The sequence below is a fragment of the Pelodiscus sinensis genome, chromosome 6, assembly GCF_052426305.1.
Source record: "Pelodiscus sinensis isolate ZL-2025 chromosome 6, ASM5242630v1, whole genome shotgun sequence".
Classification (NCBI taxonomy): Eukaryota; Metazoa; Chordata; order Testudines; family Trionychidae; genus Pelodiscus; species Pelodiscus sinensis.
In genome coordinates, this window is record NC_143057.1 from 118,827,532 (window position 1) to 118,854,724 (window position 27,193).

The following is a 27,193-nucleotide window of genomic DNA, read 5'->3' on the forward strand; positions in this document are numbered from 1 at the left end:
ATTTTCCCAGGATTTGAAAATTTATGTGTTTCTCATTTTACTTAAGTAATGGTGTATAAACTTTCAGATTACTAAATGGAAAAATATGAGGCAGTTTAAAAAGCGGCATTAAATTGCAATTTGAATTCTAACACACCCTACTTCTGTTGCTCAGGAAAGTTACAACTCCTTCTGCCTTAGTTTCCCAGTCCTTAATTCAAGTGCAACAATACTTTCCTGTATCCAGGTGGCATTGTGAATATTAATATTTTATATATAACTTAGAGGATGAAAAGTACAGATTATTATTATTAAATCCCATCTGAGATGTGAATGAGTAGTCAACTAGACGATTAACCAATAAACCTAGGCTTATCTAGTTGACTATTCACATTTCCCCCTTCACCTTGCTGCCTCTGTATCACTGAGCTCCTCAGTGGGGCCTGCCCTCCCCCACACTGCTGCCTCTATCAGAGGCAACAGCGCAAGGGGGTGTTTGTCGGGGGATGGGGAGGAGGGACAGGGGAGGTTGCCGCAAAGCCCCTGTCCACAGGGGGTCCAAGCGCTGTCCATAGGGAACTGCTATCAGAGGCAGCAGTGTGGGGCAGCAGGGGGCTTCCCAGGAGTGGGGCCGAATTGCACTGGCTGTTGGCTCTGCCCATGGGGACTACAGAAGAGTCAACTAACCACTAAAAATTAATCGACTATTCTATTACCCTCTATCTGTCTAACATTCCTAGTCTGAGGTAACATGCCTGGACAATCACAAGTACATTAGCATGGGTTCTGAAAGAGAAGGTGGAGCAACTTTGACATATTCTCAGAAAATTAAAACAAACTGTGGAGCAGATGGTATGAGCAGTTCTCTCAGACAGTGTTTTACAAATAATCTTAAAATTGGGGCCTTTTTACAATTCATTCTAAGACTTGTCCTCTGTAATTAGAGCTTGAGAGGTAAAAAAGGAGTTGTAGTTATTAGTACTGAAGATGCTCATATACCTATTAGCTTGGGGCTGTAGGGAGACTTGTGTTCAAATCCCCCTCTGTCTGACCTTAAACCTCCCTCCTCCGAAGAGAATTCCTTAACCACGGGGCTGTAGTGTATTGGGGAGGAGGGAAAGGTTTGTCTCAATCTCTCCTGATGATGTGTCTCTATTTTATATAAAACATTTAAATATTCACTGGGCCAGAGACTGCATGAATTGCTTTACAACCTAGTGGTTAGAACATTCACATTGGAAACCTAGGTTCCTGTGGCAATACCACTTTCTCCACTGTGAGTATGTCTACACTACAGAGTTTTGTTTGTTTTTTTTTTTGAAAAAACAGACGTTTTTCCAAAAAAAACTTCAATTACATCCACACTGCAATTGTGTTCTTTCGAAAGAAAAAGAGGGGTTTTTCTGACATTGGTAAACCTCTTTCTACAAGGAAGAAGCCTTTTTTCAAAAGAGCTCTTTCGGAAAAAGGTGTGTGTGAATGGGGAAGAGGAAAGAGGAAAAAGCACAGGTGCCCTGGTGGCCATTCCTCCCCTAGTAATCACAGCTTACATGCGAGATAGCGTTCATTCAGTGTGGATGCTATCTTTTGAAAAAGCAGATCGCTTTTTCAATGAGCTTTGGCAGTGTGGATTCCTTCTTTTGGAGGAAGTTTTTCTCTTCCAGAAAAGCTTCTTCCAAAAGAAGCCTGCAGTGTAGACATAGCTGTGTCTTGTACAGGTCTGGATCCGGTAGGCATGCTGTAAGTGTAAGGCAGCTTACATTACTGTTGAAAGCAGCTGTAGGCCTTTTTGCCAAAAATTCCCCAGTGAAGAAACCTCCTAAAAATGGGAGAATAGTTTTCTATGGTCCAGTGTTTGTCCTTTGGTGAGACTGATAAGAAGATTGCCCATTGTGATGGTTAATTTTGTGGTGTAGACCCTGTCCAACAAGAACTCAACTAAGGGCCTGTCTACACAAACAATTGTGAATATACCCATTGCTAGCCTGCTATGAACCAACTGTCCATGTGGACCTTCCTGAGGCATGACTGTTCATTAATGTGCTCTGACCTAGTCCTATTTCAATGAGGAAGAGATCAAAGTGCACTAATAAACTATTAATGCTCATCAGTAGGGTTCACACACAGTCCACAACAGCAAAGTGAGAAATAGTTTGACACTCCAGCTTGCTGCAAATTTAAATGTTTGTGTAGGCAAGCCCTAAGACTACCAAAACATTTCATATTATCGCCCTATCAGATGATAGCAACTTTCATTCACAATCAATTGAGGTTGGATCAGAACCAAAAATATAAAGATGATGACCTCAATCCTATGACATGCTAAGGAGTCCCGCTCAAGTCAAAAGGAGCTGAAGCTACTGAAAACCTTATAGAGTGGATCTTCTATTGCAGTGTTTCTTAAACTGTGTTCTGAGGTACACTGGTGTGCCGCGAGGCAGTTGGAGGTATGTTGCGGACAACAGAATTCAAAATGGCCACCCTTAAAGGGGCAAGCAAACTTTTTTTATTTTTGTGCTCAAAGTAACTTCCCCCTAGACCTTTTCCACCCCCCACCCCCAATAACTTCCCTACAACCCCCTTTTTTTCCCCACTCAACCAAAAATCCTTGGTGTTCCTCAGTCTTAAAAAGTTTAAGAAACACTGTTCTATTGCATAACAAGTCTAACGAACCTCTCAGTCACCCTATCTGTCCCATACAAACAACCAGCCTGAAAGCAATATACTATCACATAGGGACTTCAGCTCTGGTTATTAAAGAAGCAGTACATCTTATGCATGTGTGAAAGAAAATCAGCACTTACAAGTAAAAAGTTATTTAAAATTCAGTTTAGCTTTATAGTGATTTAGTCTTGCTGTTTAATTAGTATTTAGAATAGCATATTGTTTATAGTCATTGGTATTTCAATAGATGTTTAAGTGTTTAAAGTTTAATAAGCTCCTATGCTTAGAAGAACAAAAAATGCATGTAATTACATTTTCAATTACTATCCAGGATTTTTTGGGTCCATGCAATTAATAAAAGCTTAAGGCACTTAAACACGATCTTGTTTTAAAAGCTAAATAGTTGAGCACTTCACTAATTAGCTCCAACACTTAGTGTTTTTTTCTAAATTAACAAAATAAAAGTGTCATGTATTCATTTCTTTGTAGCTGTAAAAGACATGAGTTTGTGTAATCCAGTTTAATTTTAAAACGGAACTGTTCCCACACTTAATTCCATTTTTTTAAAAAGATACAGTGTACGGTCCAAATTAGTTTCTTGTGTAGCTCCACTCATTTCATTGTAACTCCATGTGTACTGGGGATTAATTTAACTCTAAAATTCTTCATTATTATGCAATCCTATTCCTACGCAATCCTATTTCTAAATGTTGTATATGTAGGATACTTTATAATGTAAAATACTAATTGCAAAGTACTTCAGTCAAAATGTCCTTGCCACTTTAATTCTGTGCCTGTGTGCATCCAGCCTATGCACTGAATAAGGCAAAGGTCTGGTGGAAAAAAATAGTATGTGATCTTGTAATTAAAGATTGTCTCATAATACATATACACAAAGGACCTGAACTGAAGTTGCATGGGCAACAATAAGCCTGGCATTTACCAGCATTCTAATCCTTAGCTTTGCAATCTAGGTATCCCCATGGATACCTGTCTATTTGTATATTTTTAAACAAAAAGGGTAAAAAACAAATTATATGATGTAACAACTGCCCTCCCGCAATCATGTCAGTAGGGTGCAATCCAGAAACTTTAGGACTGTAGCACAGCCTCTATCACTTGAGATACAGGACTCACTAAGTCAGTGGTCCCCACGCTGTGGGGCACACCTCCATAGAAGGGCATGGAGGAACATTTGTGGGGTGAGAAGGAGGTAAAGTAGAGCCTGGGCCAGCTCCTAGTGGGGACAGGAAAGAAGCACCACTCAGCCCTGCTCTGGCACAACTTAACTCCAGCCCTGGTCCCAGTTCTACTCCTTGCCATGGCCCAAAGCTCCCTGCTCTCAGCCCCACAACTATGGCCACAGTCCCCTAACCACAGCTCCAGAAGGAAGGGTGTGGACCAGGTAAGGAGGGGGCCATGACCAAAAACAAAAAAAACCCCACAACTTTGGGACCATTTCACTAAGGGTACATCTACCCTTCAGCTAGGGATATAATTTCCAACTCAGGTATCAGGTACACATGGTAGTTTTGATCAAGCTAAAGCACTAGCAATAGTAGCATTGCTTTGGATAAGCTGCCTGATTACTTTGCTACAACCAGACTATTTGGCTGGATATCCCTCACCACTGCTTGTGCTACTGCAACTATATCAGTGTTTCTGACACACTAATTTGATCAAAGCTAGCTCATGTATGTCTCCAGAGATAGAAATTACACCTCCAGTAGCAGGGCATCTTCCATTAGCTAGCAGCAAGACAAACCTGTAATCTCAGAGGCAGAACAGGCCACTGAGGACATGCGCTAGGTCCACAGTGTGGGTGGGTAGGTAGAGCTCAGCCTTTCCTGGCTCCTTTTCTGTTCTCGCCATACTAGGGAAGTTAAAAATCATGCAATAAGGTAACCATGTAACTACTGAAAATCTCAGTGATTAAACAGTTACCCACGCTGCAGGCTCTGCAGTATAAAGCTTAGGCTCTGCAATATAAAAGCTTAGCTATATATTGTGCAGCAAAACCTCCCTGGGAGCAGAGCCATCAGCCCCTGCCAGACCAACTCCTGGGGAGGAGGCTTCACTGTGGATTTCTGGGGGAGATTGGCCCAGTTCTCCCCTCTCTTCAGCCCACAGGAATTGCGAGAGCTTCTTCCACAACTTATACTCTTATAGGGGTGGACAGGGAAGAGGAATGGAATGCTAAAGCCATGTGTCAGTGTAGTCAGGGGACAACATAGCCTGGCAGAGCTCTCTTTCTCTACTTCAGACTCCACCTCCCCAAGGATACAGCTGCTCCCAGGTATTCCCAGAACAGTACAGGCAGAGAATGGAAAAGGCAAATGTTCAACAGTATAGAACAGTTAAACATGAATAGTATTAGACAAAACAAATAAAAGGCTCTTCTCTAGCCCGATAATTTTCTCTCTGCCAAATTGAAGAGGCCTGCTGGAAACAATGGCAATATTAGAATTTGCATAAAAGGTTGCAAATGTCTTTTATAATGGAAAAATGTAAGATAGCCTAAACATAGGAGTCACAATAAGAATGCCATGTAATAGTAATGATGATGATAATACTTAGCTTTTATATAGTATTTTTCATTAGGGCTGTGTCTACACTGGCATGAATTTCTGGAAATGCTTAAAACGGAATACTATTCCGTTTTCAGTTTTTCCGGAAAAGGAGCGTCTACATTGGCAGGCTGCTTTTCCGGAAAAGCCCTTTTTCCGGGCAAGCATCTGTGGCCAATGTAGACGCGCTTTTCTGGAAAAGACTACTGGGCTGTCTACACTGGCCCTTTTCCAGAACAGTGTTCCGGAATAAGGACTTATGCCCGAGCGGGAGCAGAATAGTTTTTCCGGAATAGCAGCTGATTTTGTACAGTAGAGCATCGTTGCTTTTCCGGAAATTCAAGGGCCAGTGTAGATAGCTCGCAGCTTATTCCGGAAAAGCGGCTGATTTTCTGGAATAAGTGGCCCAGTGTAGACACAGCCTAGTAGTTCTCAAAGAGCTTTACAGAGGCAGTCAACATCAAAATCTCCATTTTACAGATAAGGAACTGAAGCACAGAGAGAAATGTGCATGACAGTTCCTTTACAGATAAAGATAAACATTAAGGATGTGATATTTTTATAATTTGACAATACAAATACTGCACATGAGAACAAATAGGGATGGGCAACCTTGGCTAAGAGTGGGCCACACAAATGGCCCTCCTTCATCTCAGTGGACTACAAGACTGTCATAACCAAAACCGTCTCCTGTGATTGTGTACTTTTGCTTACTGCACTTGTGTACCTAGAATTTGTGGGGTGTGCTGATTGAAATGTGGCAGCACTTTGGATGCAGAGAGATCTCATGACTCTTACAGTCAATGTTGGATGCAATCAGCACACACATATGATGTGCCCTTGCTTTACATTTGTATCACTTTAGCGATACACATAGGAAAAAAATATGCAGACAGAAACCAGCAGAATCTGGCAACTCTCCATATGGGCAACAGTAAACAAAGTGTCTTGTAAGTCACATATAGAACCCTGTTGGGTTGCAGGTTGCCCACCACTAGGCTAGGGCCATTCTAATTTGAAATGTAAAATTACAAATATGAATTATGATCTCTAATATAAATAGAGCCCTATTCATTCTCACTTTACTAATCCAGACACTCCACAATGGGCATTCAGAGAACTTTGATCTCTTCCCCTCCTCAGTAAAGATATGATCAATTTTGCTGAAGTCATGTCTTATGTTACTAAGACTTCATTAATTTAACAAAACAAAAAACAACAACTATGATATATTTATTATTGTAATATGAACTTACACTTAGGCTATGTCTACCCTTGTATGTTCTTGCACAAAAATGGCTACTCTTGCACAAAAACATGCCACCTGTCTACACTGTCCGCATGTTCTTGTGCAAATAAACTGATGTTATACTGTAGAAAATCAGGGCTTCTTGCGCAAGAACTCTGATGCTCCCTCTCAGGAAGAAGCCCTCTTGCGCAAGAGCTCTTCCAGAAGAGGCCAGTGTAGACAGGCAACATGAATTTCTTGTGCAAGAAGCCCCTACGGTTAAAATGGCCATCAAAGCTTTCTTGTGCAAGAGAGCGTCCACACTGGCATGGATGATCTTGAGCAAAAGCACATGCCAGTATAGACGCTCTCTTGTGGAAGAGTTTTTGCACAAGAACTCTTCTGCAAAAGAGTTCTTGCGCAAGAAGCTGCCAGTGTAGATGTAGCCTTATGGCTGTGAATAAGCCACCCCCTGAATGATATAAGTTACACAAACATATGTGCAAATGTGGACAGCACTATGCTGGTAGGAGAGTGTCTCCTGCCAACAGTTTTGGCCACTCAGAGTGCTTTTGTTATACCTACAAGAGAGCTGTCTCTTGTTGGCACAGAGTGTCTTCACTAAACGTGCTGCAACGCCGCAGCTGCACTGTTGCAGAGCTATGGGTGTACCCAAACCCCTTATACCTCACCCTTTGGTGGGTGATTTAACAGTGGAACTGTTCAAAGATTAAGTATAGTGGAAAGCAAGTACAAACATTCCATTAACTGTATTAAAGGGACTGTGTAATACAAGTACTTACAGGAAACACATTTTGTAAGGGGGACATCATTACATGTCCCACTCGTGGAGAAACATTGGCCTTACTGAAATAAATGTGAGTTGTAATACCATCTCCAATGGGATCAGAAAAGGATTTCATGCCTTGCCCAGACTGATACAAAGGAGTCTGGAGCATAAAAATTGTATCAAATATTCAATGGAGGCTACATTTGCTGTTAAGCAGCAGATGGCGATAAAGGGACAGGTGACAGAATGCACTCAGCCGAACAAGCTCCTGTGTTAGTCTGTAAAGGGGGGGGGGGGGAGAAGTCACAGAGCGAACTGGAGTCTCTGCTTGAGCAGGATGGATTCCCACAGGTGTACGGACACCGGGGACTCCCCCCAGCCATGGGCGGTGAGCCCAGTCCTGGGGAGACGCTCCACGACTGACAATACCGCGCCCCGAAACTGAAAGGCGGACGCACGGACACCTCCCGCTGCTGTTATCTGCGCCTGCGCACCGAGAACGCCTGCGGCAGGGCGGTCTCTCTTTGCGCGTGCGCGGTCATGGCGCTCCCAGCTGCCCCGTCTCCATAGTAACGGAGAAGCGCAGCGGCCTTTCGGAGGCACTCACCGCCTCCTTGGCCTGGTGGGTGGTCTTCAGCGTCTGGTAGGAAAGCTCCATGGTTGCGGGATACGCGGAGAGAGACCCGCTTCTCTCACGGTATAAGCGGGAAAGTAAAACCCACTCGGAGACACCGGGCACCGACCCCACAACGACTCATCGGCACACCGCTCGGGTGGAGAGGGAGGGCCTGTCTGAGGCGCTGACCAATCAGCGGGCGGGGTGGCGGGCGTTGTCCGTTGTCTTGACCTATCAGAGTGCCGGGAGGCGGGGATTGTCTTTAGAACTGTCCAATCACAGAATTACAAAAAAAAAAACGAGCGGCTTGACCTACTGGCCAATCGTCATATAGGGAGGCAAGGCCCGCCGGGGATACTGGCCAATCACCACATCGGACAACGGCGCGTGCCCCTGTCTGCAGCTGAGCCTGGGCTGTGCGGAGAACGTGCGGGATAGAGCCCAGCTCCGCGCTGCCTGCCCCCGCTGGGCGCGGGGAGCAGCTGGGGGCAGGCATCCCTCCTCCACACCGGGCCTGGGCACCGGTCTGAATGAGCCTAGACCCCACCCCATCATGCCTTTATTCCATGCCCAGCCCACCCTGCCATTAGCTCAGTGCCCAGGCCCAGCCCAACTCCACTGCCATTAGCTTCTTGCTCCGTTCCCTGTTCCCCCCATTAGCTCCTCACTCCATGCCAGCTGTCAGTACATGCCCACTCTGCCATTAGTTCTTTGCACGTCGGAGCAGAAGCAGCATAGGGCCCTTGTCAACAGTTCCAGCCCTGCCCTTATCTCCCTTCCTAGCAGGGCATGGTCTCATGGCCCTGGAACATCTCAGAAGGCACTCGCCCCGGCTGTGTCTCGACTGGCAAGTTTTTCCACAAAAGCAGCTGCTTTTGCAGAAGAACTTGCCAGCTGTCTACACTGGCCACTTGAATTTCCGCAAGAACACTGATGATCTCATGTAAGAAATCAGTGCTTCTTGCGGAAATACTATGCTGCTCCCGTTCGGGCAAAAGTCCTTTTGCGCAAAAGCGTTTGCGCAAAAGGACCAGTGTAGACAGCTCAGATTTGTTTAGCGCAAAAAAGCCCCGATCGCGAAAATGGCAATGGGGGCTTTTTTTGCACAAAAGCACATCTTGATTGGCACGGACCCTTTTCTGCAAAAAGTGCTTTTGTGAAAAAGCGTCTGTGCTAATCGAGATGCTATTTTTCGCAAATGCTTTTAACGGAAAACTTTTTCATTAAAAGCATTTGCAGAAAATCATGCCAGTCTAGATGTAGCCCCTGTTTTCATCCTCTGTCCACAGCAGGTATATTCAGAGGTATATGGGACATCTCCCAGAACATGCCCTCATTTACAAACCACTACCTGCACCTGATAAACCAGATGTGGTTTATCAGCTAAGGAGATGAGATGTCCTAGAGATTAGTGGTTAAAGAGGCATTTTTGATAGGGAGTGTTAAGGGTGGAGTGGGGCTCAGGCAGTTAAGAATAGAATAGAGAATAATGTGAAAGATATAATGGGGGCTGGAGGAGTGTGTCTTGACAGACCATATGTAGGGGGCACAAAAGCTAAATTGGTTTAGGAGAGTACAAGTATAAATGGCATGAATTTATCCAAAGATAATTAAGGGTGGTGGTGTGGAAGCACTGAACCAACTGAATTTAAAACAAGTTCAGTACAACTGATGGCTTAATTAAAAATGTTTCAAGCCACTAGCATAGAAATAAGGCCCTACTGGTAAAGCCAATCTTAAATCTCTACTGTGCATCAGATAAGACTGCTTATGGAAGTAGGAATAAGAGATCCTCCGGAATAGGGCTTTATTCCGGAGGATTGGGCCAGTCTAGATGCTTTTTTCCGGCTTTTCCCCAAGCCGGAAAAAAGCGGCGGACATCTTTATTTAAATCCCGCGGGGGATATTTAAATCCCCCGTGGATTTCCCTATTCTGAAGTTGAAAATTAGCATGCCCCTTTCGGAAAAGGGGCCAGTGTAGACGTAGCCTATGTATCTAGTAGAGGACATGATTGATAAACTTCACACAGTCCACTGTCTCCCACATCCTGCACTAGTTTCCAAGGGCTCTAATTTCCAAAGATTACATGGCCTTCTGACTGATGGGATAAGCAGGAATTCAACTATTCAATAAACTTTTTCCTGTGGTACTGGGAATAGTGGATGGCATGGATATGAAAAATCGTAAACTGAGACAGCTGTATCAAGCATCATTGTACTTAAACTGTGAAACATGATAGCAGGATGCAATGCACAACCGGAATCTATAGACACATACAAAATTCCACACATCCTGCCATTACTCATAAATGTGGACACTATCTACCAAAGGTGAAGGTTGCTTGGTAAGGAGAAGGAAATAAGCCATGAACCATCAAAGTGTTTCCCTCTTCCCGCTGTTCCTATCTCGAGGAGTTGGACCCAGTTACCTTACTGGAAACTTTAAAGGCCATAGAATCTGGGACCTGAAGAATTCTGAATTATAGCAGGCACTGTTGGCAGTGCCCCTCTACTATATATATTGGTCAAACTGGATGTTCTCTACGTGAAAGAATCAATGGACACAAATTGGATATACATGAAGAAAATACTCAGAAGCCAGTGGCAGAACATTTCTGTTCACCTAACCATAATCTCACAGTTCTGAAGGTGGTGGTCTTGTCACAGGCCAGTTCCTCAAGCCAAATCGACAGGGAATACTTGGAATTACAATACATATGCAAATTCAATTCAATTAATTATGGACTTATTCAAGATATGGGGTGGTGGAAACTTTATCAATGAAGGTGCTAACTACTTTCTAAATGGTATCCTTCTTGACTTACCCATCCACTGACTTTCATCTTTATCTACTCAGGTTTAACACCCTTTCTCCTGATACTTTATGCATAGAGATAGGGGGGTAGGTGACAGGTTTAACACACTTCCCACCCCCTTCCCTTCTCCTATTTATTTCGAGTTTCTTTATCCTCTAATCATAACTCCAGTCATCTGAAGAAGTGGGCTGTGCCCACAAAAGCTCATGATACCATGTTTTGTTAGTCTATAAAGTGCTACCAGACCATTTGCTTGCTAGTTTTTTTCTATGTTGTAAAGTATTTGTAAAAACTCAAACCCCTATCTTGCAGATGGTTCTGCAGATGCAAGTCCCTGTAACTATGCAGAGCAAGTTGCAGGCTCATGGTTGCAGTTAGCAATTTAGTGGCTTACAAGGAAGTGGGCAATCAGGTAATCCAGATGAGTAGAGGAGAAAAACATATGAAACCATTTAATATAAATATTTTACTTAAATTAATAATGGTCAATATAACAATTGTATTTCTTGACAGTAAACATTTTCCTGGTGTTTGCAACTACTACTTTGGAGCACTGTATGAGAACAGGAAAGAGAAACAGAGCTCGCGTGTTTGTCAAAGCCCATCAAAGTACAAAAAGTAAGCAGTGACGAATAAATATAAATTAACTTTCTTTGTAAGCTGTTACTATTAGTACTATAACTAAGGAAGTTTTACTTTAACCTGATAACATGCCTAGTTTAGAACAATACAGATTTTTTTTATTGGTTCATACAACAGACACAGGGTTGAGTTATGCTGCTGCCTTCCATTTCTAAGTTTTGCTGTTCCAAACTGCAGGGCCTTAGTCCATTTCAGAAATTAGACGCAGTGGGTGTATTTCCAACAAAAATTGTTTTCTTCAGCTATAGATAATAGAATAATAAGGCTTCTAAAAGCCAGAGCACAAATTGAAAATAAATGAGAGTAGGACTGTATCTCCACCAGGCTTTAAAAATGTTAGCACCTGTGTAAAGAGGGTGTTAAATGCTACTGAATTAGAATTCTCCTCTCACCTTCATTTGTGCTAATATGTTACACTCTCTTTCCACAAGTGTAACAAGACAATGGATCTGATGCAGAACTTGCAGTTTAAAGTCTTTATGACTAAACATAATCCCATATAGACTTAAAACACAGTCTGTCCCCACTGCTACTTTCTTTGTATCCATCATTCAGTAAGGCTGGATAACACAGGGCTTAAAATGCTAATAAGCCTAATTTGTGAGCAGCTGTGTGGTTTCTAACTGCCTGCCCCAAGGTTTAAACCCTGGCTTGCAATCACCCATTTGGCTTTCCTGGTGCTATCAGTATTTTATTAGGCAACAAAGCTATGGTAGACTCAGTATCACCAACATGCATGGCAAAGGGCCTTGAAAAGATTATTATTATGCTAATGATGTATGTCCCTGTTAACCAGCCTATCCCTATGAGGTGAAAGAGCACCTGGCTTCTGGAGAGTTTGCTCCCCGGTATGAGTAGTACTTTGGTATAGAAAACCCTGCATTATTGGCTTCCCTAGTAAGAGGTACTGCTTTGCTGATGGCTACTTCACAGCAAGGCAAGGTGTCTGCTCCACAGAGAGCTGCCTCATCATTCTGCTCTGTGCCTTTCACTACAAAACAAGAGAGGCCAGAAGGCCAAAGTGTGGGAGATGCTCCTAGGGCTGTGCCAGTGGCCCCAAGGAGGCTGAGAAGAAGGAGGAAGTGGAAGAAGCTGCCAAGAGAAGTCACAATTGAGGTAAGCTTGTTTAAAGCTTATAGAAGGCAGGAGAGGCTGTCTTTTTAATAGGCTTTGACACCCTCCGCAGCCTGAGTGGCTTACTATCTGTGGTTGATGGCTGGTCAATACATTGTATGCAGGGGCACTCAAAAGCTGGGGTTTATCTGTGAGCACAAAAGGTAGTTTAAAACTCTTTGGGAATGCTGATGGGCTGATGCACCAGGAATGGGGGAAGGGAAGATTTCCCCCAGAAGAAGAGAAACTCAAAGGGGAGAAACTTAAAAAACAACAAATAGTCAGGTATCACTTTAAAGACTAACAGAGAGACTGTTCAGGCCTGGAGTAGGAAATGAATGGGGAAGGCCCTTTGGGGGAGGGGGAGAAAGGAAAAAGGGAAGGGGTCCCTGAGGAGGAAAGGGGAAGGCAGCTTTGGGAGGAGGACCTTGGAAGGGGAAGAAGACTTGTGAAAAGTGGGGCCTGGAAAAGAGAGAGCATTGTGGAAGGTGGAAAGTAGGGAGGCCGATTAAGAGAAGATCTAGAAATGGTTGGGGTGGAAAACTGGAGACAGGGCGAGAAGGAGGAATGTAGAGAAGGAGGAAGAGTTGAAAAAAGTAGTTATCGAGGAAATTGAATCCAAAGGACAAATGGGAAACAGTAGACTAGAAAGTAAGGTAGATTAATGTCCTTTCTAATAACCTGTTAGGTGTCAAAACATTGCAAAAACAGTCTGTTTGCTTGGCTCACCTGATATTGGAATATGTGATTCTGTGGGTTACTGGGTGGATAGACAGACATAGATGTGAATTGGAAGGGGATAGAGAAGCCAAATATCCCTCTGTGCGAAGGTGAAAATATCCTGTTTTGTGGGTGTTCTATAGATCTGATTCTGTTTTCATATGTAACTGAAGTGAAAGATATGAGGGTGTGGTGTGTGTCTACCATGAGACTGACCATAATGGGTCAGCCTTCTTTCCTCCAACTCCCTCACCCAGACCAGCCACAATGGGTTTGTCTTTTGTTTTTGAATAGGGTGTGTTTATAACAGAATTGAACAATTGTGACAACTATCATTGTTAAACATGAGTATAAAGTCAGTGTAGATAGCACAAGTCATCCCTGATCATTTCATAGAATACTAGGACTGGAAGGGACCTCGAGAGGTCATCGAGTCCAGTCCCCTGCCCCCATGGCCGGACTAAATACTGTCTAGACCATCCCTGATAGACATTTATCTAACCTACTCTTAAATATCTCCAGAGATGGGGTTTCTACAACCTCCCTGGGCAATTTATTCCAGTGTTTGACTACCCTGACAGTTAAGACATTTTTCCTAATGTCCAACCTAAACCTCCCTTGCTGCAGTTTAAGCCCATTGCTTCTTGTTTTATCCTCAGAGGCCAAGATGAACAAGTTTTCTCCCTCCTCCTTATGACACCCTTTTAGACACCTGAAAATGGCTATCATGTCCCCCCTCAGTCTTCTCTTTTCTAAACTTAACAAACCCAATTTTCAGCCTTCCTTCATAGGTCATGTTCTCTAGATCTTTAATCATTCTTGTTGCTCTTCTCTGGACCCTCTCCAATTTCTCCACATCTTTCTTGAAATGTGGTGCCCAGAACTGGACACAATATTCCAACTGAGGCCTAACCAGTGCAGAGTAGAGAGGAAGAATGACATTTAGATCCCATGGGTTCAGCAAGGTTTATCTTCAACCAGCTGACCTATTACACACAAAGGTCTCTGTCTGAATTGACCTCCATTTTGTATTGTACACCGAATAAATGTGACTCCTTGAGGTAACAAAATGACACAATCTTCTAGAGTTGTCAAGCCAACTAGAGAGCATAGAAGTAGAGGCTGCCTATGGCATAGCTCTATGAGCCTCCCCAGAAGAGTAAAGGCTGTGCAATGTTTTCAGTCTTCAATGGCCAACAGAACTGATTGGGCTTGAGGAGGAATTTTGCATGTTGTCTCCTGTGCCAGTGCATTTGAAGTCTAACTTTAGTATGCACTTCCCAGAAGGAATTATCCAGAATTCTACCTGACAACTCCTGCTGCAAGTGGCCTGCTGCACAAGCGATGGCTAACTCATGTAATTCAGAGCTCTTTGTCTTAATGTTTTAAAGCCATATTTAACTTCTAACAAAATATAGAAAAAGTGCCTCTGCTTGCTAACTGCAGGACACTATTTGGAATTTCAAAACTTTCTGGGGCAGGAAGCCTGTATCTTTGCTTTCTAATGTCTCTCCAGGTCTCTTCACTTTCTCCCTCCTTGAGCTGGCCTGGTTGGTTGGTTGTTGATTCCATCATTCCTTTTTTATTTTAGCAAATCAGTTTTTGATTTAACAGCAGTATTGTCAACCAAACTGAACATTGTGACTGGGCAATTATTGTAACTTGAGATTATCTCTAGCTACTTTTGAAAATACACTTTTCAGTTGCACCTCAATGTTAGTTTTGCTGTAAATGTCTCAGCATTTCCTTTGCAGCAGGAGACCCATTTTTCTTTTTCAGATTTACTGCTTTGTGACATTTTCTGCTTCATTTTTTATTAATAAAATGAATCTCATTGTCGCCACTTCTGTTGTGATGAGACTGTATCCAATAATAAATGGAAAAAACTGAGACCAATGATATCATTCTAGTCCATATATATTATATACACACACTGCACTTTAACTTGTTCAGACTCAAAATGTTCACTATACTAGCTCTCATTAATAGAATAACAATGCTTCTTATAAAAATAAACAAAAATGTGTGCTTCAACTTTCGCATTTGTGTCCAAAAGAATAATGCTTATGTTAAGGTACTGGAGAAAGGTTCAAGAGATCTGGATTTTAATATCCGCTCTACCAAAGTCTTCCTCTTTAATCATTTTTGTTACTCTTCTCTGGACCGTTTCCAATTTCTCCACATCTTTCTTGAAATGTTGTACTCAGAACTGGACACAGTACTCCCATCGTGGCCTAATCAGTGCAGAGTAGAGTGGAAGAATGATTTCTCTTGTCTTGCTGTTAATGCATTCCAGAATCATGTTTGCTTTTTTTGCAGCTGTTACACTGTTGACTCCTGTTTAGCTTGTGGTCCACTATGACCCCTAGACTCCTTTCTGTAGTACTCCATCCTAGACAGTTACTTCCCATTCTGTAGGGCTACGTCTACACTGGCGCGATATTGCGCCAGAAGTATGCAAATGAGGCTAAGTGTGGAATATCGCTGAGCCTCATTTGCATATCAAATGAGCTGCCATTTTTGCAGAAGAGGCTCTTGTGCCAGAAGGAGCATCTACACTGCTCTTTCTTGCACAAGAAGGGGCAGTGTAGACGGCTCTTTCTGGCGCAAGAACCTCTTCTGCAAAAATGGCGGCTCATTAGATATGCAAATGAGGCTTGGCGATATTCCACGCTTAGCCTCACTTGCATACTTCTGGCACAAGCTCGCGCCAGTGTAGACATAGACTGTTCCTAAGTGGAATGCTTTGCATTTGTCCTTATTAAACTTCATCCTGTTTACCTCAGACCATTTCTATAGTTTGTTCAGATCATTTTGAATTATGACCAGTATTCCCCTAAACCAGTGGTCCCCAACATTTTGGGGCTGCTAGGCGCCTGGCGCAGGGCTGCTCATGCGCTGGGCGTACGGGGGCGGGGCTGCTCACAGGCCACGTGACTGGAGGCGGGGCCAAGCATGCGCGGCGCGCCCGGGGCCGGCGCTGGCATATGCCTGGGGCTGGCACCTGCCGCATGCCCCGGAGCGGGGCCAGCCCAGATTGCTCTGCGGGCACAAATAAATGGCCCAGTAGGCACCATGGCGGGGACCACTGCCCTAAACTGTCTGGCCGTGCAGCTTCACAGGTGATTAATCAGCCTCTCCCAGTTAGAGGCTCAGAGCATGGAGCTGACTGAGTGGATGGGGCTGATTAATCACTTGTGAAGCTGTGCTGCCCCAGTAGGGAACACTGATTATGACCCTATGCTCCAAAGCAGTGGTTCCCAACCTTTGTTATGCAGGGGACTGGCAAACCCATTCACAGACTTTTGGCAGACCAGTAACATTTGTCTTGGACTGGTCAGAGAACATCACAAGAGAATGGACAGTAGTTGAGAAGAGGGAGGGTTTGAAGGCTGGGGATTATTAGAAGTGGTGGGTTTTACAGAAAGATATGCAGGGGAGGGACAAGAACAGGAAAATATTCCAGGCATAGGGCACAATTTACAGTGTGACACAGTAGATTGTAAATGAGAAAAGGGACTGTCTCTTGTTTTGTCCTGTCCACCTAGCACAGATTGGATGCCATGTACAATCAAATACTTATTTGGAGGTTGTGTTGTGGGGATAGTCTGGGACAGTGGGGGCAGTAAGTGATGTTGTGCAGATATGTGAGGAGAACTCAAGTATTGAACTAGACTGACACTATGGTGGGTGGGTTCATATTTTGAGGGGCTAGGCTGTATAAAGGCTGAGTAATGTGGAGGGACAGTGTTTATGGGGTGAGAGGACAACAGTGACAGTTGTGTTTTGGACAGCCACAATGATGTCCATGGGGTGGCTTTGTTACAGGGGAGACTAGGCTAGGTGGTCATGCCATTTGGTGGGGGAATGTAGCATCTGCAAGGGCGAGGGTGTGGTAAAGAGGGTAGTGCATGCAGTAGGGGCAAAACTTGATGCAGGGCACAGAGTATACGGCCTGGTGAGTGGTAGGGGAGAACAGTGCCAGCTTTGGGGGTACTGTAGGAGCAGTTGGGTGTCAGAGGGAGGACAGTGTGAGGAGGATGCTGTGGCGAAGAGGCGGCCTGAGTGGTGTGGGGAGGCTGTCCTAGACACACAGCGTGAGAAGCGACTGCCAGGGTCACACGGTCTACTCCTCCCAAGGCAGATGTCCCGCCTGCTTTTTGCAGCCCTCCCGTGACGGGTTTCCACACGCTGCCTAGGCAGTGCGTAGCCCTGGTGTTCCCGCTTTCGGCAGGGTGCGCGGGGAGAGCCCGGGAGGCGGTCAGGTGGGGTGTGAAGGGGCACACGGGAGGGGGGGGGGGTCCTGTCCTCGCAGCCCGGGCGCGGAACCCTCCCCTCCCCTCCCCTTCTCGTCCCGCCCCCCTGCGCAGCGGGGCCGGAGGGCGGCGGAGCCCGCCCCGTCACGTGGGGGCGCACAGAGGGTGCAGGATGGTGGCGGTTGCGGCGGCGCCCGGCGGCGGCAGCGGGTAGAAAATGGCGGATTTCGAGGAGCTGAGGGTGAGGAGAGAGCCCGTCGCCGCCTCCCCGCCGGTATCGCCACCCCGCGCGCCGGCCCGCCCGCGCCCACAGCCCCGGCGGACCCCGGCTCGCCGATACGGGGTGTCGCCCGCCCCCTCGCCTCCCCTCACCCGCCCCCTCGCTCCGGGGGGGGGCACCCCACATCTACTCCCCCCCCCCCAGCAGGGCGCGTCCCTCCAGCCCCTCAGGATTTGCCCCCCCCCCCGCGTTCCTGTCTGGTCTTGACCCACTGGCCCGGATTCGTGCCCCCCCCCCCCCATCTCCTTCCCAATCTGACGCCTCAGTCTCCCCCCCCCCCCGGGGCTGCGGGCCACGTTTTATTCATGTGTCTCAACCTGCAGGCGCCCGGTCCTGCTGCCCAAATCTGAAGCTTTGTGTGGTCGCGTGCCTCGGCTCTGCTCTCTCGAGCTATTGACCGAAGTTGCGCGCGGGGAGCCTTGCCCCCTGCCCCACACAAGTGAATGTGGCTTTTGGGGGTTTTAGGATAACAGTATATAGTATGAAAATGGCCGGGGGGAGGTATTGGCCAGTCATTCTTACCTGAAAATAATAATGACTTCAAAAAGGGCGGATACTTGAGCCATCTTCTAACTGGGACTTGAAGTTGAAGATGAATGCGGGCCTCCGGTTTTTGTGCGCACACAGCATCTTTCATTAGCAGATCTCTAGGCGCTTGCAGTCTTCACCTGTGTGTGCTCTTGACTTCATACAAGGAAAATCCTTTCATTGTCTCTTCTAGAGGCGTGGGAGTGGAAAAATTTGCAGAATCTGGTTTCCATTTTCATGTTGGAATTGTATTCTAGCATCTTAATGCCATCCTCGTGATTACATACAGTTTACACTAGTATAGTTCTGCCTACTTTGGTGATGTATTGCAGTTGAGATCTAAAAGGAGACAGTTGTGCAGTCATGTATGGCACCTTTTTTTTTCTCTTTCTCAATACAAATATTTTGTATTGGGAACCGGAGGGGGTATGAACCCCACAAGCTGCTTTTTAAAAATCAGTTTAAAATTAAATTTGCCAGTATATTTAATTTAATTCTAAGTTTGTGAGCAATAGACAAATGAAAGGGTTATGGAATTTGGTATTTTTGAGACAGACCTATTCAATCTATTCTTTCACTTTTTACACAGTTATAATGAATTCCTATGAATGCTTTCAACATCGTGATTTTTTTTTCTTTTGTAGATTAGACTTAAGCAGATATTTCAGAGCTGGCTACTGCTTTTTAAAAATATAAGCATCTTTTTAATTAAAACATGCAAACATCTTTTTATTATTCGGATGGTGTTTTGCTTCAGATTTTTATTACAAGTAGGGCTCACATCTGCAAAGGTGCCAGGCTTGTGTAACATGGACAGGCGGAATTGAACCTTTGACCTCAGACCTTCTGTGTATGATGCAGTCTTGCAGTGGGAGTTCTGTGAGGATAGAGTTTGCAAAACCGAGCTCTTAAACTCTTGTCTAGTAGGGATTTCTGCCATTACCAATTAACATTGAACAGTGCGAGCACTGGTGGAAAGCCCTAGTATAGAGAAGGCTCTAGTACAGGGCTACTCAACAAGCGGCCCACGGTGCGGTTTGGGTTTACAGGGGACTCACCATGCGCCCACGAACAGGATCCTTTGAACATGGACACCACTGGGAACGCACTCCACAATGGCGAGTCAATATAATGGTCTTCTGTTGATATGAGTTTTAGTAGATAAATTTCTGAACTGTCATTGCTCATTAAAAGTGCTGTCATATGGGTGGAAATCTGGTAAATATTGCATTTTATTAATATCAGCAGACCTGACGTAAATGGGGACTGCGTATTGTGTAGCTTTGCCTTTGTATGCATGCCCATCTGTGTCAAAGAAGCTATTTGCATATATTTGTGTGTATATGCAACTTAAGTTGCGGTCCTCGCCATTTGCTGTATCATTGTGACCCCCCACAGCTTCCAAAATTAAGTAGCCCTGCTCTATTGGCTAGGACCCTCATTTCACCAGATTTAATTAACATGTGGGAAACACTAGCAGTTGCCAAAGTTCTGCTTACGTTATGGTTCTCAGCAGTGCTAACGTTTTGTTCAATCGAATTGGCCATAGCTTTGGTGGTGGAATTGTTTCACAAAATTTTTTTAATCTAGATAATATCTGAAGTAAGAGTAGAGGTTCGTCTTCCTGAAAATAGGCTTGCTTTCTGAATTGATATAGTAAGACTTAAAGGCAATATAGACGTTTCTTTTTGTTTGCTTGCTTGCTTGTTTGGTGTTCCAGCTCCTCAGTATCATGCTATGATAGTCTTCTCTCTACAAACTCTCTACAGCAGGACTCCTTGTTTTAGCTACGCCTACACTTTGCAATAGAAATGAGGATGTATCAATATAGGTGTTCTCAAAGCAATGATAAGATAGTATGAACTTGCACTCAGAAAATAATTTCCATTAAGGGAAATTTGCATCTGGAATATCTAGTGTGGAAGTGAATATCTTGAACTTCTTTGCTAGTCAGGATAATCTTTGATACAACTTATTTTAAATAGTCTGTGGAAGGGGGACTTCCTTCTCAATACTTCTATAGATGGAGATGATTTACCAAAGTGTTGGTTTTGCTGCTTTATCTTCCTCATTTTCTATCTCCTCAGCTCACCCAATAGCAGGAGGTAAGGGGTGTGTGTGTGTGTGGAGATTATTGTTACTGTGTGGGAGCATGGCTAAAGTAGCTTTAATTGTAGGTTTTTGGGAGTGGTAATGTGATTTGAATGGTGCACTGATGAACCATATTTAGCTGTGTAGATAGAGGGCTGTGATACAAGAAAGTTTTATATTATTACTAGTGTGACGAATTTAATGGTGCAGTAAAGCAGTGGTTTTCAAACTGGAATATGTGTACATATAAGACTGGCCAGCCTAGGTCAGACCAGACGCCCATCTCGCCCAGTATCCTGTCTGCCAACAGTGTCCAATACTTGATGACCCAGAGGGAGGGATCACGAGGTAATCCTCAGGTGATCTCTCCCTTGTCTACCCACATGCAGAGAAACAGAGGCTAGGAATACCATTCCTACCCATCCTGGCTAAAATCCATTGATGGACCAAATGTTCCTGAATCTATCTAGCTCTTTTTTTGAACCCTGTTAAAGTTCTAGCCTTCACTGCATCCTCTGGCAAGGAGTTCCACAGGTTGACTGTGCGCTGAGTGAAGAAAGACTTCCTTTTGTTTTGTTTTAAACCTGCTGCCTATAGTTCTTTTATTGTGGGAATAAGTAACTTTTCCGTATTCACTTTTTCCATACCAGTCATGATTTTATAGACCTCTATCATATCCCCTCCCCCATTAGTCTCCTCCTTTCTAAGCTGAAAAATCCAAATCTTTTTAATTTCTCTTCATATAGAAACCGTTCCAAACCCCTAATAATTTTTGTTGCCTTTTTGTGAACCTTTTCCAATGCTAATATATATATTTTTAGATGAGGCGACCTCTTCTGTACGCAGTATTCAAGATGTGGGCATACCGTGGTTTTATATAAAGGCAATAAGATATTTTCTGTTTTATTCTCTATCCCATTTTTAATGACTCCTAACATTTTTCAGGGGGTAGCCAAGTTAGTCTGTGCAGGATAAACTTAAAAAACAACAAATAGTCTATAAAGTGGTACCAGACTAACAAAACATGTAGATAGTACCATGAGCTTTCGGGGGCACAGCTTGTTACATTTCAGCTTGGCTTTCCCCTTGATATTTTTATGCCCACTAACTCTTCTTGTCTCTTCCCCCCCCCCCCCCCCAATTTATTTTAATTCTGGACATCCAATACTCTGGTCATCTGAAGAAGTGGGCTGTGCCCACGAAAGCTCATGATACCATCTACGTGTTTTGTTAGTCTTTAAAGAGCTACCAGACTATTTGTTGTTTAAGATTATCCTAACATTCTATTTGCTTTTTTGACTGCCTCTGCACACTGAGGCTACATCTAGACTGCAGGCTTTTTTCGGAACAAGTTTTTCCAGAAGAGATCCTATAAAAGAGAGCATCCACACAGCAAAAGCGCATTAAAAAGCAACTTGCTCTTTTGAAAGATAGCGTCCACACTGAATGGACGCTATCTCACATTTAAGCTGTGATTACTATGGACAGAGCGGCCACCGGGGCCCCTGTGTGTTTTCCTCTTTCCTCTTCTTTTGAAAGAACTACCTCTTACCTGTCCACACGTGCCTTTTTCCAAAAGAGCTCTTTCGGAAAAAGGTTTCTTCCTTGTAGAAAGAGATTTACCAATGTTGGAAAATCCGCTGTATTCTTTTGGTCGTGGTGGTGTTGAAAGAACGCGATTTCAGTGTGGACGTAAGTGAAGTTTTTTTTTTTCAGAAAAATGGCTGTTTTTTCTGAAAAAGAACTCTCTAGTGTAGACATAGCCTGAGTGGTTGTTTTCAGAGAACTATCCACAATGACTCCAAGATCTTTCTCTTGAGTAGTTGTAGCCAAATTAGTCCCCATCATAGTGTGTGTGTGTGTGTGTGTGTGTATATATATATATATATATGTGTGTATATATATATATATATGTGTGTGTATATATATATATATATATATATATATATATATATATATATATATATATATATATATATATATATATAGAGTTGGGATTATTTTTTCCAATGTGTATTACTTTACATTTATCAACATTACATCTGAGGGTTCACAAAACTTTAGCAGGGGTACATGAGAGAAATCCTATAATGACATATAACATATTGTGTTAGTCCTTAGAGACCTTTCCCTGACCCATTTCATAAGTATATTATGTCGCTATCTCTGATGAGGTTTCGAGGTTTGTGAGTGGTTAACTGGTAAGCCTCAGTTTTAATGGGTGAAGGTTACTGGTTCTGGTTAATCAGTAGGGGCTGGAACAGCTTCAGCCCCGTGGGGTTCTCTGCAGGCAGAGGCTCAAACTCCAGCCCGTCCCTGTTTGATCAGTTAACCAGTTAAACTAAACATTTAACTGGTTAACTAAACAGGATTTTACATAGGAAACTGTATTATTTGGAAGGGCACCGCATCCTCCTGTAAGGGAAATGGTATTATCACTGTTTTACAGATAGGGCAGTGAAACATTGAGAGACTCAGGCACAGATTTTTGAAAAGTATCTTTGCGATGCTGAGCAGAGGATGCTGAAATAAGTACTATTGACTTCAGTGAGACTTAGGCTTTGCATCACTGAGTGAGCAATGCCCAGATTTTTAGCCATTTAGGTCTTAGTGACTTGCCCAAGATTAAACAAGAAGTTTATGATGGAGCTGGGAATTGGGTTTCTTAAGTTCTAGGCTAGTGCCTAACCATTGGTTTTTCCCCTAAAAAATAAAGTTGTAGGATATGGTGGCAGGCTGTTCCAGAGTGCTGGATCAGATGTTTCCATTTCTGTTTAATCTGTAAACGAGGGTGTCATGTTCTGGACCAGCGGATCTAGATCACAATCTTGATGACTGTTCAGCACAGGGAAGGCAGTGGTTTATGATCCCTTAATGTGATCCTCTTGATGTTGCTTCTGGAGAAAGACCTGCACTGCATTGCACAAAGCCATAAAGGCCTTTACTTCCATTGATAAATCCCACTTTAAAAGACTGAGCATGAAATTCACCTTCTTTGGATTAGTGGATTTGACTTGCAGAAATTTAAATTCAGAGGTATGAAACTTCTGTGAGATTCACTCCTGCATGCTCTGCAGACACTGTGGAGAATAGCTTCTTCTCAAACCACTTTTAAGGATTAATCTCCAGAAATTTCCTTTGTAAATTACTGTTTTATGAATTAATCTACATTGTCTCTGGCAGAGTTAGTTAATGCATGGATACGGAGTAACCTGTTCACCTCAATATGTGGTCTCTACCTCTCTTGTGAGGGGACATTAGGGCAGCTTGGAAAGCTTAATTTCTATTAATAAGATCATTGGCAGTCTAGAAGCAGCAGATCAGACTTCAAGTGTGATTCTGGGTTTGTTTAGGCCAACAGACTATGGCAGGGGTGGCCAACCCATTCTAGGCTAAGAACCAAGATATCAGTGGATCCAGCGTGAAGAGCCGGAGAAAAGTTGTTGAGCAAAACAAACAAAAACAAAAGGACTGCCCCTTTTGCCCCTTAAAAGGAGCCCCCGGCCGCATTTGGGTGAGTGCAAAAAAAAAAAAAAAAAAAGCTTTGCTCCTTTAAGAAAATGAGAGGCTTTTTGGCTGCATCAGGCTCCCACCGGCCGACACCATCTAGAATGGCTGTGCCGGACGGCTCCCCTGCCCAGGTCAGCACAGGGAGCCAGGAGAAGAGGGCCATTTTTGGGGGTGCGGCTTTGAGTCATGGTGAGGGGTTCATGAGCTGGGGGGAAGGGGAAGAGCTGCATGCAGCTCGCGAGCTGTGGGTTGGCCACGGCTGGACTATGGGAACGGTGCAGAGAATATTGCACTCAACTTTCTGGAATGAAACATTGTTTTTATAGTTATGGTATTAACATTCAGCGCAAGGAACCATGATCAAAGGTCTGGGACAGGAAATCTTTCATTGTGATTAAAGAACTCCAGGAGACCTTGTAGGAGCCCTCATAATTTTTTTTTTTTTTTTTTTTTTTATTGGAGGGATTGTAATGGTACTCTATTTTAGTTTGTCAAATTGAATGCTTTGTATTACATTTTAAGACAAACTTCGGTGTTTTGTATAATATAAGATGCTGTTGTCTCTTGTAGAAATGGTCATTGTCGTTCCTGTTCAAAATAATTCTATGAATGTAGTTCCAAGAAATCTTCAGAAAAGTTGTCATCAAACCCACCCAGAATAAATCATACCTCTCATCGACCTTAACATTCTGGAAAGATGAATTCTGATCAAGATGGTTTAACTGTACAATGTTTCTATTAAAAGCAGTTTCACAATCTGAGGAACTTTATGGTTTAGTTTTGAAAAGTACAAAATTGTGAATATCTTCTAATATTTTGTATCTTTAGACACATGACTGCTAGATTGGCTTTGCATAGAAGTTCTTGAACACTTACTTGACTCTTAAGTAGTCCTATGAATGTTGAAAAGGTGACTTGGAACAGAAGTTTACAATATCAGGCCCATGTGTAATTCTTGATAAAGCCTCAGTTGTGGAAAGCAGCTGTGGCTAGACAGAGTCCCCAACTGACCCCGGGCTCCATGTGGCGCTGCCGCTTTGAAACACCGCTGGGAACACGAGGCCAGTGGGGGACTGCTTGAGTCCCCCACTGGCCCTGTGCTCACCACAATGCTTTCGCAGTGTAGCAACAGTCCTGCCCTTCTTGACAAATTGCATTGACTATTCGATTAGCCAATTAATCAAATTTTACATCCCTATTTGGTTAACCAATTAAGGGGGGGGCTGTACCCTAAGGATATTAAATTGTGGTTATCTGGCTAATCATGTAGTCAATAAGGACTGCTCTGCAGAGCCGCAGTGGGGTAGGTCCAGGAGGTGGTTCAAGCCGGGACTGAGCAGTCCTGACTTGTTCTGGCTCTGGGAGCCACCCATGCTATAGCTCTGCATTTTAAATGTAGAAAGAGCTTCTGGACTCTTCCTACATTTAAAATGTAGAGGCACAGCATCCTGGACCTGTGTGAGCTAGGACTGCCAGAGCTGGCCATCGCGAACAGGGCCTGGTGCTGGAGCAGTCTCTGTTCATGGCAGCCAGGGTTGGCCATGGCCTGGTGCTAGAGCAGCTCGTGTATACAGCCAGCCTGGGCTGCTGTGAACTGGGACTGCTACTATCAGAGGCAGTGGGGGAGAGGAAGCAAGATGGAGATGGTGCTGGGGAACCAGCTCCTGTCCTACCCCCCTTCCCTGATGCCTCTCATAGAGGGCAGCAAGGAGGGGGAAGCAAGTAGTCAATACGCCAGTATACTGTCCGATAAGCATAAGCTAATCCGGTAGTCAACGAATCCATGGTTCCCAACCTTTTCAAGCATTTGAACCTCTTTTTCAATCTATCAAAATTTTATGGACCCCCCCCTCCCTGGGGGGGAAAGGAAAAAGTATGGTGGGCCTGATCCTTACTCTTAAACCTTCCATGGACCTCCTTCAGTAGGATCACATGTTGGGACCCACTGGACTAGTTGACTACTCACTAACATTCCTACTCCCCACCCTTATCTGCAACGTGCCTGGGCTGCCATGGAGAGGGGCTGCTCTGGACTCCCAGAGCAGCCCTCTGCCCATGGTGGGGCGGGGTGCTGTTACAGCTCCCACCAGTGAACTGGAACTGGTAAATATCACACATTAAGGGTGATGCTTATTGGTTAACCTTTCACTTCTCTATATTGGGACTTCATCCCACTGTCCCTCCATAAACACACACCACTGATTTGAACAGAGATTTTATGTTTACTAGAGTTACAGGCTTGGTACTATTATTTTTTTTAATTGTAATTTGCTAGAATTTTAAGATTCAGTAATTGACACAAGCACTATTTAAATAATGCTAAGAGTGGGTAAAAATGACAGTTCATTTCATAGGATTAAAAAAGCCATGGGTTGCTCCCTAATACCTGAATGGTGGGCATGTAAGACCAAAATTTCAGAGATTTGTGTGCATCCCACATGAGTGTGCAGTTATGGTTTACAATACCATGCAGTGGGATGCATGCAGCTTTGAAAACCTAGTACTTAATTTATCTGTTTCCTCATTAGCTATACATTGCATTGTTCTTCTTGCTCTCCCTATTACAAGGTCCAGATAATCAGCATTTATAAACAAGCACAGCTACATTTATTTTTGTACACATTTATTTTCAAGTTAAGCTTGCTACTGTACTTTTTTGTTACTTCAGTGCAGAACAGAGAATGGGAACCAGGAACCCTGGTTTTGTTCATGAGTCTCACAATGTTCCTGAGTCACCTTGGCCAAATCACTTAAATTCTCATTGCCCGCCTTCCAAAGTCATGACTGAAATGTGTCAGACCATGAAATCGGATCTTCCCTGTGAAATTTAGCTTTTGGAGGGGAGGATCAGAGCTGGCAGCACCGTAAGCCCCTGGCTATAGCTGCTAGTCCTGTCTGGAACCTGCCCAGCTACTCTGATGTGGGGTGATTACTCACCTCTGGGTGCCTGCCCTACCTGCTGGAAGCTCTGGGTCTGGGCAGAAAAGGGCAAACCATGTTCCTCCCCAGCTGGCTGGGACTAATAGCTAGGAGCCCCTGGTTGATGTACCTCCACCAGCATGGGGGAGATCAGACAGCCCCTCTTTGCATCCCTCACCTCTGACAACCTCCTGCAGCTGCTGGAAGCTCCAAGGCTGAGCTGGGATAGTAGTGCACTAGTGAAGTTGGAAATCCTGTGGACCTCATGCCCCTCCCCACACACATTCACAACAGCTTTGTGATCTCTACGCAGATGACTCCCTTTTGGGCCCAGACCCTGTTTACAGCACACTGAAATTTCAGATGTGAAATTAGTCAATGGCTGTGAAATTGACCAGAATGGACTCTGAATTTGGTCAGGTCTACTCATTGCCTGTGACAGCCTTGAGATTTTTGGATGAAATGTGGTATGTG

At 44.1% G+C, this 27,193-nt stretch overlaps 2 protein-coding genes across 13 annotated transcripts in view; one reads left to right on the forward strand and one right to left on the reverse strand.

The window, feature by feature from the left end:
* KATNAL2 (katanin catalytic subunit A1 like 2) overlaps positions 1–8,031 on the reverse strand; it is a 51,061-nt gene extending 43,030 nt beyond the window's left edge. For 3 of the 5 annotated variants that reach the window (XR_016349957.1, XM_014580419.4, XM_006136757.5), the window contains exon 1: positions 7,836–8,027. Coding sequence is in view for 2 of the 5 variants with exons in the window: in XM_014580419.4 (XP_014435905.3) it covers positions 7,836–7,886 (51 nt within the window). In the remaining 3 variants the exon portion in view is untranslated. Of the gene's footprint in view, positions 1–7,835 lie in introns of all 5 variants that reach the window. The other 2 variants (XR_003086881.3, XM_014580421.4) reach the window with 2 other exon arrangements.
* Positions 8,032–12,116: 4,085 nt separating this feature from the next.
* Positions 12,117–27,193, forward strand: part of PIAS2 (protein inhibitor of activated STAT 2) — a 65,248-nt gene continuing 50,171 nt past the window's right edge. For 2 of the 8 annotated variants that reach the window (XM_075932711.2, XM_075932715.2), the window contains exon 1: positions 12,124–12,418. In XM_075932711.2, coding sequence (XP_075788826.1) covers positions 12,221–12,418 — 198 coding nt within the window. In that variant the 5' untranslated portion in view covers positions 12,124–12,220. Of the gene's footprint in view, positions 12,419–17,409; positions 17,666–23,294; positions 23,805–27,193 lie in introns of those variants that run through there. The other 6 variants (XM_075932713.2, XM_075932710.2, XM_075932712.2 and 3 more) reach the window with 6 other exon arrangements.